The sequence below is a fragment of the Pyxicephalus adspersus genome, chromosome 11 (assembly GCF_032062135.1).
Source record: "Pyxicephalus adspersus chromosome 11, UCB_Pads_2.0, whole genome shotgun sequence".
In the NCBI taxonomy this organism is placed as follows: domain Eukaryota; kingdom Metazoa; phylum Chordata; class Amphibia; order Anura; family Pyxicephalidae; genus Pyxicephalus; species Pyxicephalus adspersus.
Window position 1 is genome coordinate 45,731,170 of NC_092868.1, and position 18,770 is coordinate 45,749,939.

Genomic DNA, 18,770 nt, shown 5'->3' on the forward strand with positions numbered 1-18,770 from the left:
AACATTTTTAGCATGCATTACCACTCAAGGAAGACTTGACATGGTATTACTAGGAATGAGCCTCCGGCATTCCCGCAAAAATTTCGTTGAACTTGTTATGGGTCCGCGAAATTTTGGCGAACCGATTTTGCGAAACCATCGGAAGATCAAGAAAATCATTACGATCCCCGGCACTACAGGTTTAATAACCTCTAGTGCCCCAGGATCGTAGTGGAGTCTCAGGGCTGCATTAGTTCCTGCAGCCCTGGGAATCATCCTGTTTGCGATCCCTGGGCACTAGAGGTTAAATGGGGACAAGTCCCCTTGTTCAAAACCTCTTTTGCTCTCTGATGGACTGAGGAAAGCTTTGCTCAGCCAATAAAAGAGCACTAAAGGTTTTGAATGGGGAGACTTGTCCCCATTTAACCTCTAGTGCCCGGGGATCGCACACTGAGCTGATCAATGAATGCAGCTGGTGCACAGCCCACAGCGCTATATAAATACTGGATAATATTAATAAACGTTTATTGCTTGTTAAGAATATTTAAACATGTAAGTGCCCAAAGTCTGGCCACCGGTTCACTTTAAAGATAAAAGACACAAATGATGCAGCTCTGTAATTATTATTATATCATTGAATGTATTTGTTTCAAAGCTGAATTGTTTGAGTTCCCAGCACAAGAGGAAGAAGCAGCACACATATCCAAACAGTTCATGTGCTGCCAAGAAAATTGAGGATAAGAAAACGCAGAATGACAGAGAGATGTGTTCACTACTTATCCTCCTCATTCAAAAGCTGGGGGGATCCAGGACAACCTTGGCTCAGTGGCAGTGAGTTGAATAACACTGTCCATTTGAATTAGGACATCTAGTGGCATAAAAAAGTACTACAGGGGAAACTCCAGACTGGTAGTGAATATTGCAGTTAAGTGGGGTTATGCTTTTTTTATCATCTATATTACATTTTACTGCTTTAGTTTCTAACTCCCTGGTATAAGATTGGAAGATCGTGCTGTACCCTTGTGAGTGTTTAAATATACTTTGTTTCCATATAAAATACCTTTAAATGAAGCATTGTGTTCCAGAGCTAGGCTGACATTGGTTACATCTTGGAACTGCTGGGCCTGGAAGTTTCATTCTGTGTGAATTAGCGAAATGTGCAGTGAGGCGTGTTATGACTTTGATCTTAATTATTCTGGCTACAAAGTAACAAAGCCCTGAGAAACCTAAGTGTGTTCACTAATTGTGACTTAATCTGCTATTTATTGAGATGGACAGAAACAAGCCAGAATCTGCCTGGGAGCTCACAGCAGGGCATGGCTGCAATTACATCTCAGTGGGCATTCTTCAGTCACCACCTCTTAGATTGTAAGCTCTTTGGGGCAGGGTCCTCTCTTCCTCCTGTATCACTGTCTGTATCTGCCTGTCATTTGCAACCCCTATTTCATGTACTGCGCTGTTTAATATGTTGACGTTAAAATAATACTGTTTATTATTATTATTATTATTATTGTTAATAATAAAAATAATAATATTAATAAAAATCTGCCTGCCAAATAATTTGTATTCCTTTCTAGCCAGTCCTGAGATTTACACAACCCTGCCAGATAGCTGAGCCAAGCTGAAGACCTAACATTTTCCTTCTGCACATTACATTACCCGGTCTCCTCCCTGTCCCCCCTCTGTGCTTGGTGTTAGAGTAGCAGCATGCTGATAAGCCGCTCTTTCTGCTCACTTTGCTATCTCCACCAGGGCACAGGTGTCCTGCAACAGGTCTGATTGGCTACAGGGGCTGCCCCTATGTATCCAAATCCAAATGCTGCTCTATATAGGATAACAAAGGTTTTTATTAAGGAACCTTCAGGAATGTACACTTGAATTTAAAAATAAAGTTCATTTTTATATGGCTTCATATAGAAATGTGAAGGTTAATATGGACACTAATAAGGACCTTACCCTCGCCCATTGGGCCCGGGGGGGCAATTGGGCTTAGAGATTCTAGTTCTCATACCTTCCCAGACATATAACACCTTGGGATAACACCTTGGACCACATCCATAGAAGAGAGATCAGTAGTCACAGATAAGTCATTGCATTGTTGTGGGCCCTGCGGCGGGCAGTGCTGGCGGTCTCATCAGTGATATCCCTTCTATAGTTTATACAGAGGAGCAGCAAAGCCGCAACGCAGGTACATCCTGTGGAGCCAGCAGCAAACCAATAAGAGTATCCAAGTTCATAAGTGATCCCAGGGACTGTCAGCACCACCTGCAAACCAAAGTATATCAATAACGTTTGAGCCATGTGTATTCCTTTTCACTTTTTTATATTACTATGTTCAGAAGCTTCCTGTAATCAAGACCAGTCTCTGCTGCTTTCTCTCTTTGTGCAGGGTGACTGGTCTTTCATCCGCCCCCTCCTGTAGTTCTCTACAGGCAGCCTGTATTGGGCAGACTTGCCAGGCCCCTCCCACAGACCTACTCCCTGCAAAATCGATGTACAGCAAAAGGATGATGTTAGTACTGGGTTACTAAAGACATCAAGTGGTTGATAGAGTACAGCTTCAATGTATATAAAAATATATGTAATCCCAAATATAAAAACCTCAATGAAGTTTCATCTTCCAATGGATCATAACTTTGTTGATGCAGTCAGCAGAAAAAAGATCTTTGTATAGCCATCATAATAATCCAGTGGTTGGCTTTTAAATCTGCAGTGATTTAGAAAGTGTAAAAATGCTTGAATCAATGCAGCAACCAAGTACCCAACATTTTTATAAAGATCTTAGTAATGTCTGCCTCCATATTTTTCTTTTAGCAGGTCTTATAAATTTAATAAATAGATTTATAGACCAATCACAATAAGTGTTTTAAAACACACAGCCCTTATAAGGTAGTGTGGCCGAGCGGTCTAAGGCGCTGGATTTAGGCTCCAGTCTCTCTGGAGGCGTGGGTTCGAATCCCACCACTGCCAGTATTTTTGGAACTTTTTAACATTTTTGTATGTCATTGGCTAAACAGGAAATTTATAATTTACTCCAGATTTTAAATTCGGTCTGTGACAGATGAATATAAGAATTTCTAACATTTGAAAGTTACAGTCACATGACTATGAATTGCAAGCTTTGATAAGGTCTGGTGTTAAAGCTTTGTGAACTGGACCTATTGTCATACATTCTTTCCCCACTTTACTGCAAATAGTTTTTCTTCTGCCTCGAAATTCAGAAGTTTATTTTTTTTAAAAAAGGGACATTTAGGAATGAATAAGATCTACTTACTTCCATCTGGTATTTAAGAACTGTGTCAACAGCATACCAGAACAATGCGACACCTCCACATATACCTGTAGACAGAGACCAACAAATCATAGCTTTAAAAATGACGTCAAACTATTTTTGAACCAGACATTTGTGTTCTGTGCTAAGTTGAAGCTAAGTAGGTGGATGGATGATGTTGAGTAATTTGAGTTTTTAATCAATTTGCAGTGCCTATAGGTGGCAAAGGAATTCCTTTACTTGTGCAATTACTGGATACACATTTTCCCACTAACAAACTCAGAAATAGAACCACTAGGGGGCGCTATATACTGCTAGGTGGAGGTGTGAGCCATTAGAAGGGCCAAGGTGCAAAGTCTAAGTAACAGCCTGGTTTTCTCCAGAAGCCTCTAGAGGTGAGGATGTTGCGCTGCAGACTGTTACCAGGTTGCCGTCCTTGGGCACACCAGGGTGGGCAGAATATTGTGAAGTACCAAATCAGTGGGCAAAAGAGTAATCAATAATAACTGGGACTGAGGCAGGCAACAAACAGGCAAGGTCAGAAACAGTGCCAAGGGTCTAGTTTCAGAAAGTGACACAGGTGACATGGGGGTCACTGAAGACACAGGGGTTCACAGGAAAACACTGGAGGCATACATGACATGGGGGTCACTGTCGACACAGAGGCAGCAGAAAACACAGAAAAACACTGAGGACACTGGAACAGCAAGACATACTGCAAAAGGAAACAGGCAAGGGAACAGCAGACAGGACAACAAGGGTTAGCAAAGGAGCTGGACTGGGAAATACACAATTAGGTATGAACTGAGTAGGAAATGATCAGCAGCAATAGGGGGCTCAGCCTTGGTCTGGAGTCATATTGCTTGAATAACAAAAGCCGTGTCTGAGCCAGCTAAATAACTAACAGGAACATACTTCTTGACTGGCTGGTGGGAGGGGCGATGCTGAATAAACTTGGAAGAGCAGGCGCGCCTGGGGTCAGAACCCCCAGAAGGAGGTAGGTGTTACACCCACCATCACAAAAATTACAAATATGTCACACAAATGCATTTTTACATTTCTTGTTCCAAAGGGTTCTTGTAGAAAGGGATTCATTTCTAACCCTCCTTTTTTACTCAGGCGCAAAACTGCTCAAGAAAGGTTACCCATGGCCAGATTGGATTCCAGTGCAAACACATCTAAGTAGGAGAAGCTGTATCTAAAGGAACGCAATGCAAATCAAGTCATTGGAGCCTCTAAACCTCCATCTACGCTACTTCATTGAAGCCAATGGGAATCTGATGACCAGCATGTGATATGTGTTTCAATCACCCATCAAATGCAGGAAAAAAACACCCATGTGCATTCATACAAATGTATTTTTGCAGGACAGCAACGGAATGCATTGGGCAGCATTTGCCAACATGAGCCTTTTAGGGGCTGCTTTGGGTGTCAAAGTTTGGGGGTCCACAGGCTCCCTTAAAAGACTGTAAGTCTATTCTTACTTATACTGAAGTTCAAAGCGCAATTCCAGTTCAAAAAAGGTTTGCAATTAAATGCCCAGCATGTGATAAAACAAAAAAGGCCGCTATAGCTGCATTACTCACCTCCTATCAGCCACTGACTTTTGCAGAAAATCTACTCTGGTACATCAGGTTGGAAAACTCCTAGTATAACCCATTTTTTGTACCCATTTTGCATTAGCTGCACAATAATGCAGAGAACATCACTGATATCAATACTGATAATATCCAATTTTTAAATGATTTTACTTTGAATGAGAAACATTTTTAATTTTTAGGCTTGACCATTTCAAAAAAAAAAAAATATATATATATATATATATATATATATATATATATATATATATAAAACCACTATCCATTCTCTTTAATAGGAAAGAGAGGTTATTTTTAGGTTATTCAACGTGATAATTCCTTTATATAAACAATACCTCCTAGTAGCAGCATTATACCAGCAGCCCGGGAGAGATTCATCTTAACGTCATCTTTTTTCCTGATGATTTTGGTGCATTTCATTCCAAGAATCAAGACTGGTGTTGCAATCAGGGTGAGAATACCATTCACGATGACCAAGGCACGCGTGACCACCAAGGCTACTATGACAGAAGAATAGGAAAAAGTCACAGCATTAAAAACTGAACTTCCAGTGAAAAATATGTATGTGTCATTATCAGCTCTGTACCCACCTGGATGCTCACTGAGATAGGAGATTGGGATGTCACAGGTCCAGATGTTGGCCATGTGGTCATACACACACTCACTCCACAGTCCCCGGCATCTAGAACTCAAGCCAACGGAGGAGTAAGGATCCTTTGCATCTTGCTAGATCATAAATTGCATGATGTCTTAGTAATAGACTGAGAGGTTAGAGATAAAAATAAATATCTGTATATTATGTCTGTGAAGGTTTTCAAATATCGGTTGTCATGGTATAGCTAGCAGTAGTAGTCACATTCAATCAGAATTGTTGTATATTGTTGAAGACACTTTGTAGCTTATCCAATCCACTTCTGAGTGAGGTTAGATCTCATCTGGAGAATGCAGTCGAGTTTCGGGCACAGGTTCACATAAAGGACATTGTGGAATTGGAGAGAGTGCCGAGAGGGGCAACTAAATTAATAAAAGGAATGGAGGAGTTCAGCTATGATGAGAGATTAGCTAAACTGAATCTATTCTCCCTTGAGAAGAGAGGTAAAAGGGGGGATATGATCACTCTGTATAAAGATATAAACGGTCCATATAGAGAACTTTGAGGTCATTACAAAGAACAAGAGGGCACTCTTTGTGTCTGGAGGAAAATAAGTTTAAGCTCCGGATAAGGAAAAAATTTCTTCACTGTAAGGTCTGTGAAAATGTGGAATTGGCTCCCTCAGGAAGTAGTTTCAGCAACTACTAAAGATTGCAGTAAGAAAAAGCTGGATGATTTCTAGAAGCACAGAATAAAACTGGGGATTAAGGCTTTAAAGTAAAGATAACAGAGACTGTTGATCCAGGGAACATCTGATTGCCTCAAGGAATCAGGAAGGATTTTTTCCCCTTTTGAAATAAATTGTACCAGGGTTTTTTTTTGCCTTCCTCTGGACCAACTATATACATAGGGTTTTATATCTGGGATATGTTTATTTCCCTAGTGGTTGAACTTGATGGACTTATTTCTTTTTTAAACCTAACCCACTATGTAACCATGTGTATTTTTTAACCTGAACGTTTGGATATAGTGAAGAAGGAAAAGAACTCATGTCAAGAGTTAGTGCAGTTGAAGACTCCATTGGCGAGAATCCTTTATTTCTTTTCTAGTAAAAAAAAATCTCTTAAAAAGTAAGGGAAACTCTTCCTAGTATAGCCCTGGTGGGCCTTCCACAACCTTCCTCAATTCTATTAAAAACTTAGATATAGAAAAAAGACATTGGCCAACTGGTTCTCATGATGTATAAAAGAAGCCAGTTCTATTACACTGCAACAACCATACCCAAACAGGAGTGGGGGTCTTCAATGTTATCTGTCTTCCACATAAAATGTTGCTTTACCATTTCCACCCCTATGATTTGACATAAAGGCTCTCTTTTATCAATGTTCTCCAGGAGTGAAGAAGATAGACTATCATGGGGGGACCTGGATGATCCATCAATCCTGGAATGGATTTCCTAAAAATTGCTATTTGCTATCAGTTGGCAAATATTTTCAATCCTGGATCCGATCAATTCCAGCTTTACTGGATCACCCAGGTTCCCCTATAATAGTCTATCCTCACCAGTCTTGGAGAACTTTATGAAATCAGGCCCATAATGCAAAGTTAGCATCTATTTAGACCTCCTGATAACATGTAATGGTGTAAAGTAATCAGAACAGGGTAGATGCACAATGTTTACACTTCCAACCTGTGCACAGACAGCCATCATCCATGGAGATTGGATTAGGTCATTGCGTTGCTTGTGTAGATATAAATGTTGGGGTATGTTTCTGACAATCATCCATTAAAAAATACAGCTTGGATAAGTCATCAAACATCTTCAACATCACAAAACAGTGCGGTTGATTGTGATTAACTTCTACTAGTTATACCTGGTTTCACATTTAAAGGACAAGTCCAGTTTAGAGCAGTGTTTCAGACCAGAGGTTGTTTGGGGTTTCTTGAGCATGGAGTAATTTGTGCCTTCCAGGTCAGATACCACTGACACCAATGATCCTTTAAGCTATCCATAAGAGTGTCATTCTTCCTACTGGCCAGCATTCTTCCCAAAGACCACTAAGTCAATATATTGAGAGCTGTGGATATATTTATTATAGCAGGGGTTCCCCGAAGAACTTAAAGTTATTTCAAAGGGCTCCCTCATGTTAAAAAGAAACAGTATGAAGTAATATTGTGATGGCCTGTTCTTCCTAACACCCCAACTTACTCTAACGTAGAACCATCCTTTCCCTTGACAGTGGTTGCCTCTTCCAGTGTTCTGGCCCATAATTTTAGAGATATGAATCCTTTATCAAAGCTCACTTATGGGGAACCAACACTAGGGAAGATCTCAGGGTTCATATTGGAAATACCAGAGGAGGCTTCCACTGCCATGCAGAGAAAAAAGGTGAGAGGAGGTTTTAGGTTAGATAGCTGGGGTGAGAAGACTAACAAGCCTTTAAATAAAACTAAATATGTTAAAAGACTAATTTATATAATTAATATATTGTACATTTAATAACCATGCAATAAATAGGAGGACATATAATACCAGCTGTGATTTCAGCATGTAAAGTATATTCCATAAATAGTTTTTTGTTGATTGTAAACCATAACTGTCCTCCCGGGAGATAGAGGAAGGAGTAAAGTCAAGTATGGCAGCCCCAGCATCTCTATTCACAGATTGGTGCAGACTCAGGACGGTATGCTGCCTGGCACCATAAACTGTCCTGTAGATCTTGTAGGCTGTAATATAAAGGTTGTCTTTGCTGGCCTTGGTATAAAAATGCTAGTTTTCTGACTGCCTGTTCTTGATATGAGTCACAGACTTAGAACAAGCTTGCAGAAATGTAAGAAACAAAATCAGAATTTTTTATTTCTATATTTGTTCAGGTTAGGTGATAAATAATGTATTAAAGTCAAACTGTAATATTGGCACACTTAATATTTCCTCCCATGACCCAAGGTTTTTTCTTAACATTCTCTCTTGCACTGATCACAGTGCTAGGATAGATTCTCATCCAAATAGAATATGTCTGCTTCATTAACTCCCCACTGACACACACACCCCTCAATCTTGTTGTATCACCAACTAAAAAATGAGGCTTGATGAAGGTATCAATCAAGCAACTCATAGGCAAACTGTCTGGGATCAAACCACAAGGTGGCAGCAATACTCCACCAACATGAATACTACTTATGGTGAATCTTTTCATTCTGCAAGCACCTTCTTATTCCCTGGGTCTACTCATCTGACAATGCTTACATCCTGACATAGCGGGTCTGATTTATTAAAACTCTCCAAGACTGGAGAAGATAGACTATCACGGAAAAACTTGGGCAATCCAGCAAACCTAGAATGGATTTCTTAAAAATAATTTAGTGTTGGCAAATGTTTTCAACCTTGGACCAGATGCGTTTTAGGTTTGCTGGATCACCCAGGTTCTTCTATGATAGTCTATCTTCTCCAGTCTTGGGGAGCTTTAATAAATCAGACCCAGTGTACATTATAAACACTTAGCTAGAAAACAAATAATTATACTTTAGTAGTTGAATCACCACCAATTAGGTATTTGCTAACAAATTTCTGGGACCTGAACAGAACCATGGCAAAGGATGGCATTCATTCCCCATTGATGTCCCATAACAATTGACAAATTTCAGTGCCAGCAATCATAAGATTTCTGGAGATATGGACAGGTGCCACACAATATTTAGCAGCGCTTTGGATATAGAACAGTGTGGGTTGTAAAATTGGTTGGTCACAGCTTGCTTTGGGTTGTATTATTATTATTATTATTATTATTATTAATAATATTAATAATAATAATAAACAGGATTTATATAGCGCTGTACATTAAATAGGGGGTTGCAAATGACAGATGAATACAGACATTGACACAGGAGGAGAGGACCCTGGCCCAAAGAGCTTACAATCTACTCAGCATCAGAAAAATAGCAGCTAGGAAGACTACAGGAACAAGATGAATGACTGATATTTGGACATTCTATACCAAAGTGAGGAATGAATAATGTGCACATACAGCCGTTTCCAGGAGAAGAGCTAGGACAAATGTGATCATCGGACAGAAGGCCAAGTTACACATCCAGGTATTACATATTATACGATCTAATAATCTTTCTTAGCAACCACACCGATGTGTTTGTATAAATAGATCAGTTTAACAGTGCTGGGCATTTCTCCAGATACATATGTAGGAAATGAAGAAAGTGATTCATATACTGAAAATAAACAAAGTCATTTGGGGATATAAACTGAAATTTCAACAAACAGGCATCTTCCAAAGACGGGGAAATTATCTGATGTAAGCATCAATGTAATGAATAGCATAAAAAATACATGACTATCTCCCCTCCTACGTGTGTTACTTCCCCCACCTCCTAGATTGTAAGCTCTTCGGGGCAGGGTCCTCTTTTCCTCTTGTGTCACTGTCTGTATCTGTCTGTCATTTGCAACCCCTATTTAATGCACAGTGCTGCGTAACATGTTGCTTCTATATAAATCCTGTTTATTATTAATAATATTATTTTTATTAATAATAATAATAAGTAATAGTAATAATGACTATGATCATATACATACTATGATTTTGTTATAAGCTTGGTAAGCACATGAATTGTGTCTTTGCTTCTCCAACACACCACAGCCCCAATTCTTCCCCTGTATACACAACTGCACACACGATTGGGTCTCCCAGATGTTCCAATGTATTATGGGTTACTACAGAAAGAAAAGCATGGTCTTGGGCAGTGCTGGGGACCTTGGATTGTAGAATTGACTGGGCATAACTACAAATCCTTAGATTAAACAGTTCATGACATGCATACATGTACTTACATTGCCCCTGATTCATCATTGAAATCCGCGATCGCGGGAAGCGCGATAATACGCGCGACCAGCGATCGCGGATTACCGCGGTCCGGGGGCTCGAGTGCGCGCGTACACTCGCGTCCTGAATCTGTCGGCCGGATTCCTGCCATGCGCAATAATACAAGATCGCGAGTAAAAACCTGTCGGATAAGCGCGGCTTCGTGCGCGAGCTTTTTCGGTTGTTGAATAGCGCGATCGCGCACGATCCCGGATCGCTAATACGACTGCGCGATCGATAATACGATTTGGCTTGATGAATCAGGGCCATTGTGTTTTGTGAACCCACCTAGACAACCCATTTATCCAAAAAATTCCTTCTTACCATAAGTGTGCACATTTATTACATATTTGCACATTTGGTGATGGTCAATTTTGTAATAAACTGGATTAGAAGAATGTTTTATATATTGCTGACCATTGAGAAGAATGTCCCACTTACAGATAACCAAAAAGATCATTGGTGTCACCTAAAGACACCAACGATTTAAGGGACCCCTAAGAAGCTCTGGAGAAGCCCCGGTTAAGATATACTGCTTAGCACATTTACCCTCATTCTCCCAGAGTTCTGCCATGCAGAGGAAAGTTACAGATGTATTCAGGTGCTCACACTAATTTTACATTCAATAAATAACTCAATTTGGTACCTAGATTCTATTTCTTCATTGCAGTTAAGTGATACTTCTTGGTCACTTTCCCTGAATATTCTACCTTTGCAACTGGCTATTTATTTTCTTATTTGTTTAGCTGACATTTAGAAATCTAAAGTACATTGACCCTAGAAATATTTAGATTAAGCTTGGTTTCCTTGTTCATTCTAAAATTAAGTTTGACCTAACAACAATTACTTTGCACTCACAAGTAGACCAGCACCTTTCCATCTACTTCCACAAATGCTGGTTTTCTACATAAAATGTAATTGAACCACTCGTATTTACAACTTTTTTTTATGATGATTCACTTCTGAGATTGCTGTTAACAGTCTGCACCAAACTGTGTTCAAACAATAGATTAGTTCTCGGCTGGAAGCTTGACATTTACATTGCACCGCCAGTAAAATAAATCTCTATAGGAAATGTTACACTAGAGTCCACCGTGAGCTTACAGGACCAGAGCAGTGCGGTGACAAATATATAATAATATAAAAATGTAAAGTGTGCGGGCTGTTTATTTAGAGCTAAAGCAATTTGGAAAATGTAACCAAACACTGCAACCAATTACATTTTAGTTATTGGCAGACCGGTGATGGCTGGGTTAGAGTTACTCATGGAAAGTGATCAGAGCTCCTTCTAATTAAGCAAACATGTCAATTCCCAAAACCAATACCCATATAATAAGTTTTAATAGATCAATAAATCAGTTATAGATTGTGAAAGATAACACAATAAGAGCCAAAAGTGTTCCTTACCCTCCAGCAGTCAGTTATGCTACACACAATGAAGGACAAAAAAGATAAGATCCCCAAGACAAGACTGATGACCTCCACCAATGTGCTGCCCATCCTATGTCGGCCACATCAGCCTCGGAAAAAACTTTTAGAAATGACGTGGAAAAGCTGGGGAGTGCAGCTCGGCGACGGGGATTGCATGCTGTGACTGGCTGCAATCATTAGAAATTCTCAGAAAACTATTTTAGAATTGAGTCTCAAACACACTGAGTTTTCCTGTGCTATGAACCGTTGTGATATTGGAGGTCATTGGGGATTTAGAGGTATCAGTGAGCTGAGAAATGGGTTTGTTTCTTGTAGATGTTGTATATGAACAATAACTGACATAGTCCTGGGGAAAAAAAAAAACAGCGATGGGCGGGTCGTCTCTCTGAACACAACCTGCCCACTCTCCCATCGTAGGCTCAGTATCATCATCGGTATCATGACATCACTCTGGGGAAAATTTCTTCCCCTTTGAGTGACAAATAGGCAGGGGTGTTGTGGGGCAGGTACTTTTACATACAAATGATGCGCATGCACGCTTGCCATGGATAGTACTGTGTCCTCTCTTCTTTTTTATGACTACACCCCTGGCCCACACGCTTCCTCCAATTTGGCACCATTGTGTCCAATTGATGCTTTGCAACTTAATGGTTCGACAGATGGGACTATGAATGAACATCCTGTGAAATCATTCTTCTGTTTCCTTTTTCCCTAAAAACTGCCAGTTCCTGCAGTCATGTTGAAATGGCAATGCAGTGCCAGTGCTATCCATCCCACTTCCTGTGGCCTCAGGCTGTCATGGACACCCCCAGGGCCACATCAACATTCATGGTACTCCAGGACTGAGTGCTGCTCAGAAGATCTTCTTGTTCTTCAACTGGGGTGGCGGGCAGTCCCTGAACCTTGACAGAGTATTTTAAAATGTACCTTTTCAAGTTAAATTATTAAACTTTTCAAGTTTACCTTTACTGTCAATGCACATTCTTACCTTTCCAGGTTCAGCCATTCGGCGTGAAGATAGCTTATACAGTACAATACTATAACATGGATCACATGCTTCTCCATACTCAGAAGTACCAGGTATTATTTCAGCTTCCATCCCTGAACAGAATGCTGGAGAAATGTAAGTATATGTTTTTTGTCTTTATGCCTTTTTTTATCATTTAAATGGCATATTTAACAAGGAAAAAAAGAAGAAATGGATTCTTCCAAAAGTTGGATATTTGGGATGTATGGGGCCTATTGAGAAATCCAGCCTTGGGCAGCCAACTGAGGCATTCGTGTGTGTTAAAATGGAAACACAACTATGACTGCATATTATAATGGGAAGAGCTATGGGCACAGCTAGTGTAAATAAACCCACAAACATGCATAGTACACACACAATAATGTTTTATTCTCCCATCACATGATGCATATTACATCAACAACTCTGGATAATAATGGAATTGTTGACATTCCTAGAAACTTCAGTAAAGATATGGGAGGAACCAACCAAAGTAGCATTCATTGGCACAATGTGGGTACACATGTGTATGAATTACCAAAGCTTAAATGCTCAGATGAATATACAATGCTTTTGTCACCTACATGTCAATTAGATGGGGAAAATACGCCAAAAATCAATATTTACTACAATAAAACTTATCAGTTTCTATAGCATACCAGCCTACTTTAACCCTCCCATGTTTAACAAATTTATATAGCGTCAACATATTCTACAGCACTGTATATTAAATAGGGGTAGCAAATGACAGATAGATACAAACAGTGACACAGGAGGAGGAGAGGACCCTGCCCCGAAGAGCATACAATCTAGGAGGTGGGGGAAGTAACACACAATGGGAGGATATATACAATGTTAAAAAGTTATGGTTTTTTTTTTGCTAGGCTGCATGTCACCCTTGCACCTACATGTCAAATCACAATATTTGTAAAGTGGTAATCAATGTCTTCTTTGTACATTGGTAACTGGTTAGGAGCCAGGTTGGCAATGTAAATAGTGTGCAGCAAATAGATCAATGAGCGGGTAAAGACTGAAATCTCAGATCATTTTCCATTACCTTTTTTTAGTTCAATCAATTGCCTTGTAAGGAAGGAAGAATCAGGACAACAGCTGTGGGGTCTGCATGTATTAGGTAGTAGCAGCTCCAATATTTGTATTTGAACAGGTTTCTTTAATAGGCCACCCTAGGTGTTCATATAAAGGTTTGTGTACATATACCAACTTGTGTATTGCTTTCCTATAGTCTGGTGTAAATGGCCAGATATGTCCTGAGAAATGCAGATCGCTTTGCAAAAATAGTTCCTTGCTTTAAAATACCAGAATGTGTTTTTTTCTGTAAGTTTCAGAAGTGTGATATTACCTGCATACCAAAAGTATTAAAAGGAAATCAGCAATCCACATATAGGGACAGCTGAGGGTTCCTTTAAATCAGACTGAAGTTACATTGCAGTTTATTTCTGCTGCATGGAGAAACAATGCCACCTTGAGGTTCTCTTGGGAGACACAGACCTGACCTCTCCAGTTATGGCACATTTTAATTCTATATTTTTTGGGTGCAGCAGCATTACCTGTGGCATCTTCCTGACCAATAAAACCTATGCTAAATTCTTAGCCGGAGCTGATCAACTTAATTCCTAAGGGCCGCAAACTTTTTAGATAACTAAAAAGTCTTCTAACTCTTCGTAAACTGCACCTTACTAAATAACTGCTTTAAGAGAAATGCTCATGTGTGCCAAGAGCGGTCCCTTCAGGACTCGAGCTGCACAGCCTTTCCTTAGGTAAATGTCACCAAAGTTGTGCCCATGTGCGTATCATACGCATCAACTTGGATTTTTCATCACTGCACAGGTGGTTGCTAATCACAGACTGAACACAGTGCAAGTAATAGGGCGTGGCTACAGGATGAGGGAGGGGCCTTTGCTCCTGACTTTCTGCAAAGTCGTGATTTGCTTACTAGTAGCAGAGATTTATTTCTCTGTATGCACAAAGTGTTTTTTACAGTAAAAGTGGACCTGACCACCCGTCCATTGATGAAAGTGCCTAGAATAGGCAAGTGAGCATCTGGACCATGGAGCAAGGAAAGGAAGTTACTAAGTAAATTAACGTTTTCCTTTGGATCACGTGAATGACCAGGTGCATGTTTGTCTATTATCTACAGGAAGACAGGATGAAGCACTGTAATTTTAAGGAACCACTGCTAAGGCCTTGCTGCCAGGAGCCACAGACCTTTTTTAGAAATCCAATAGAGCCCATACCTTAAAGCACGGGTCCCTAACCACCGGTCCGCTACGCTAGTATGACAGGTGGGCCGCAGCTCTGGCCAGTGCACCCACCAGAGGGGTCAGAAGACCCCAGGTCTTGGCTTGGGGGACGCACAGGCCAGAGTGGCAGGCCATATTTCTTGGGCAGGTTGTGTCTCTGGTATGAGCCTGCGATGGGACAGTAGGCGGGTTTTGGCATCATGACGTCACTCCGGGGGGGAAGTTTCTTCCCCTTTGAGTGACACACGGCTCCCCGTGCATGTGTGGTCCAGAGTCTGTGCATTTAGTGGTCCGCAAGCTCCAAAAGGTTGGGGGCCACTGCCCTAAAGAATCGAATCGGTTTCTGCAGGACAAAGGGGGCATACAGAAAAGATGTCAGCTTGTTTTATCGTTTTGGTTGATCATTTTATCTGTATCTGTTTTAAGTGTAAAAGAATTATACCTGTAATGTGGTAGTTGCAATACTGGTGCTCAGTGTCCTCCTTCAGAAGAAAAAAACTTTTTTGAGGACTTCTCCTTTCTCCTTTCTCTTTCACAAACATTCTCCTTGCACCTACTTCATTCATTCTGTGGATGTTTCCTCCACATATGGGAGCCTGGATATGTATTCAGCAACTCATGGAACTCGCCCATGTACATATGGAGAAGAGGGATATTTAAAGACATTAATAACATCAATAAAACACATTTTCCAGACAAAGTTTCCCATACCATCCTCTTTGCTGTCCAATTTATGCATAGATGGCCCTTGTGTCCTCTTTATTGCTCCTTCTATTATGTCACAGATTTCTTGCAAATCCTCAGCCAGACGCTGTAAAAAATAGAGGCAGAGAATAAAATTAGGCAATTTTGTTTTACTGGCTGAATAAATTGATGCTTCCACCATCATGTAGGAGACAGCAAGGACAGCCTAGTGATGCCATAAACTATTTGGCTGTAGGTATGTTAACATTTCAAGCACATATATAAGTATTTTTATATATGTTTGCATGGGCTGCAACATTAGGCAATGTGCACATTGTAAAGAAATGTATTGCATATTCATTCCCCAACACACGGAGATGAGCTGTAATGAGTGTTTCACCTGCTAGATGCTCAGGATGCTGGTCCCACACAGCACCTTGTGAACTGTGTAGGGTGAGAACAGCTACACCCCAGGCATTCTGTGGGAGTGGAGAAAAAGTGACAGCTTATGTGTGACCAATCTGTGTGTGTGGGCAATTAAAAGACTCTGAGCCGTTCTTCCAACACCAGGCTCTGCCTGCGCTACCACATTTTATACAAAGATTTGCCAGTAACCTAATTACCTGTAGGTTTTAGCCTAGGCATCACACGTGGTTCATATGAACAAATCATACAACAGTGATTTTTCGGTATATATGTGTCTAATTGGACTATTGTTTTGGAGGCTTCAACATTTGGTATTATTACTAATTTTTTGCTGAGGCTGATATAAAATGTTAAGAAGCTTTGCTTTACTTTACAGCTGCCACCCCCTACCTTGTAATGACTTCAGTACTAATAAATGCCATGACTGCTGACAGGATCAATCTTATGAGCTAGATGATTCTCTTGCTTGATTTGGAGCACTCTGGGTTTACCTTCGTATGAACTGTACCCATTTCTAAAACATTTGCAGGACACATACAGTGACATTGACAGCAGCGTTCTCCTCCTCCAGCTGAAGTAGAGTGGTCCATTTTGTTGCAGAGAGCAGAATCTGCTTTATGAAGCATGGGCATCATTTTCTGGGCATTGCACTGTTAGTTCCAGGCCAAGTGGTGATGCTCCCAAGGGGAAAGGGTTGTTTTTGAGACCTGGAAGGTGATCAAGGTAGGTGGAGAATGAAGAGGGCTAGTGGGGGTAGTATTGATCCATATCCATTTGTGTCTTACTCACCTTTTCATTAAGTCACAGATTGTCCCACTATAGTGTAAGAAAGGACAAATGCACAGAATTTAGAATCAGTGCAGCATTGTTGCAACTCCAATAAAGGAAGCTGCAAGTGCTGGAAGAACTGACAGGTACTAGCCAGGGTCCAAGCACACCTTGGACCAGCAAAGGCACATTTACACAGTTTCAGTACTGAGCCTGCACTTCCTGAAGGTACTTAAAGAAAAAGTGGTGATAAATGGCCATTCTACTTGCTCATCTTTACCAACACAGTAACTACCTTCAGATGCATAACAAAAGGGCAGTACAAGAGAAATCTAAGGGGAATGACTGCAGAGGCACTGTTCTGGATACAGATTTCAGCCATGGCCTATTAACATTGCATCAGGCCTCACCTCTGAGAATAAGATAAATATGCTTCAGGAAGGATAGGCAGATGGATACATGTAACGTATTTAAGTGCACTACAATTACATATCCTTATTTTTTTTTCATTTAAAACGATTCACTATTACCTAAACACATCTTTATTTTGGTGTCATGCAAAGACGTACTATAGTTTGGAAGCAATGTGGCAAACACAATAAATGGCTGCCAGTGCAAAACAAAGCCATACACCTGTTAAACCATTCTTAAAAAGAGCAGACTGTGTACGTCTGTGCAGAACATCTAATAGGTATCAAGGTAAAGTGATTATCGTCTTTGAGAATGTAAGAAGGGATCCAGAGATAAGTATTATACAGCATATGCTTCAGACTATCTTTTGACAGCTATTTGTGGACCAATTTAAGGAGATTTTGAATGGACAAACATCTAGGAGCAGTGTTCTCAACCAGTTTTGTGGAGAACCAGTGGTCCCTTGAGCAATTTGGGCCAAGAGACCCATCCAATGACCAGCAATGTTAAGAGGCATCCTTCCTTCTGACCACACATACTGTGAGCTGTTAATGATAAATTATATAGATAGGGTTCTCATAAGATCTGAGTTATTTTGAGGGTTGTTAAAAAGGGCCAGACATAGCAAGACTTAGCAAAGTCTTGCTACTACAGTATTTGCTTACTACTACAGCCCAGTAAGAAAATATTGCAGCAATGGCATATGGTTGTCTGCCATTTATAAATGTTTTTAGCACTTTACAATGTGCAATTTTAGTATGTTAAAAAACCAAAGTATATGAAGTACATATACCAGAACATTAGAAGAGGGAAGTTAACACGATTTGCTTTTGTAGCAACAGACTTTGCCCAAAAAGGAAATTTCATGCTTTCGCTGCAAAAAATTCATTTAAAATACAAAGCCCCATGGCCATCATGATATACAGTATAGCCAACACCAGAGTTCAAAGTGCCAATGGAATAAGTTCAGCAGTATAACTCAGGAACTTTAAACTTAAAAGCTGTGTGATACCACAGGTTATATATATTTTCAAAAGCACTAGGTTAGTAAAAAAATTTTAGCGCACTCTTGAGTTAAGGTAACTTACAGGCTGCTTTACAAAGGTGCAGGCAAACCACGATATATGCTCCAGCTGCCAGGCAGCACTCAAGCTAAAAAAATGGATCTCATGTGTTAACATGTTGAGGCTCAAAGCCTGGTTGCATTTGAAAGCATCTTTTAAAAGTTATTCAGAACAACTTGGAGTGAGGCTTGAAATGAGCATAGTCAAGAACCAGGCTTTGTGTTTCTAGGCTCCCGAGATGGTAATCAAGCCCTGCCAAAAAGCAACCAATTGTGCTAGTGTTGGGAAGCAGATTTTTATCAGGTAAGTTGAGCACAACCATAAGGCTTTATTTGAGGAGTTCCCACAAATGTAGCCAATGGCACAGGGCAGTTGATTTAGCTTTTGGAATTCAGATAATTATAAAAC

The 18,770-nt window shown here is 40.3% G+C and overlaps 1 protein-coding gene and 1 non-coding gene across 6 annotated transcripts; one reads left to right on the top strand and one right to left on the bottom strand.

Moving 5' to 3' along the window:
* Positions 1-1,811: 1,811 nt before the first annotated feature.
* On the bottom strand, positions 1,812-18,711 carry LOC140340903 (claudin-16-like). Of its 5 annotated transcripts, none has more exons than XM_072426341.1 (5): positions 15,452-18,711; positions 5,439-5,574; positions 5,184-5,348; positions 3,254-3,318; positions 1,812-2,244 (listed from the first exon to the last, which is right to left on the bottom strand). In XM_072426341.1, exons 2-5 carry the CDS (start codon positions 5,491-5,493, stop codon positions 2,056-2,058), a joined length of 474 nt encoding a protein of 157 aa, XP_072282442.1. In that variant the 5' UTR covers positions 5,494-5,574; positions 15,452-18,711; the 3' UTR covers positions 1,812-2,055. The 5 variants fall into 5 exon arrangements, with proteins under 5 accessions (XP_072282442.1, XP_072282444.1, XP_072282441.1 ...); XM_072426343.1 differs by having other exon boundaries at positions 5,184-5,345; positions 5,439-5,609; XM_072426340.1 differs by having other exon boundaries at positions 5,439-5,609.
* TRNAL-UAG (transfer RNA leucine (anticodon UAG)) lies at positions 2,868-2,949 on the top strand. The gene has a single exon. It is a non-coding gene; the product is annotated as a tRNA-Leu (tRNA).
* Positions 18,712-18,770: the final 59 nt, after the last annotated feature.

Excerpts from the sequence above, each read along its gene's own strand:
- LOC140340903 (XM_072426339.1), bottom strand. The coding sequence starts at position 11,811 with ATGGGCAGCACATTGGTGGAGGTCATCAGTCTTGTCTTGGGGATCTTA. Across the intron at positions 5,575-11,718 it reads GCATAACTGACTGCTGGAGG|CAAGATGCAAAGGATCCTTA; the intron begins GTAAGGAACACT and ends TTTATGATCTAG. Across the intron at positions 2,245-3,253 it reads TTCTTAAATACCAGATGGAA|GTGGTGCTGACAGTCCCTGG; the intron begins GTAAGTAGATCT and ends TTTGGTTTGCAG.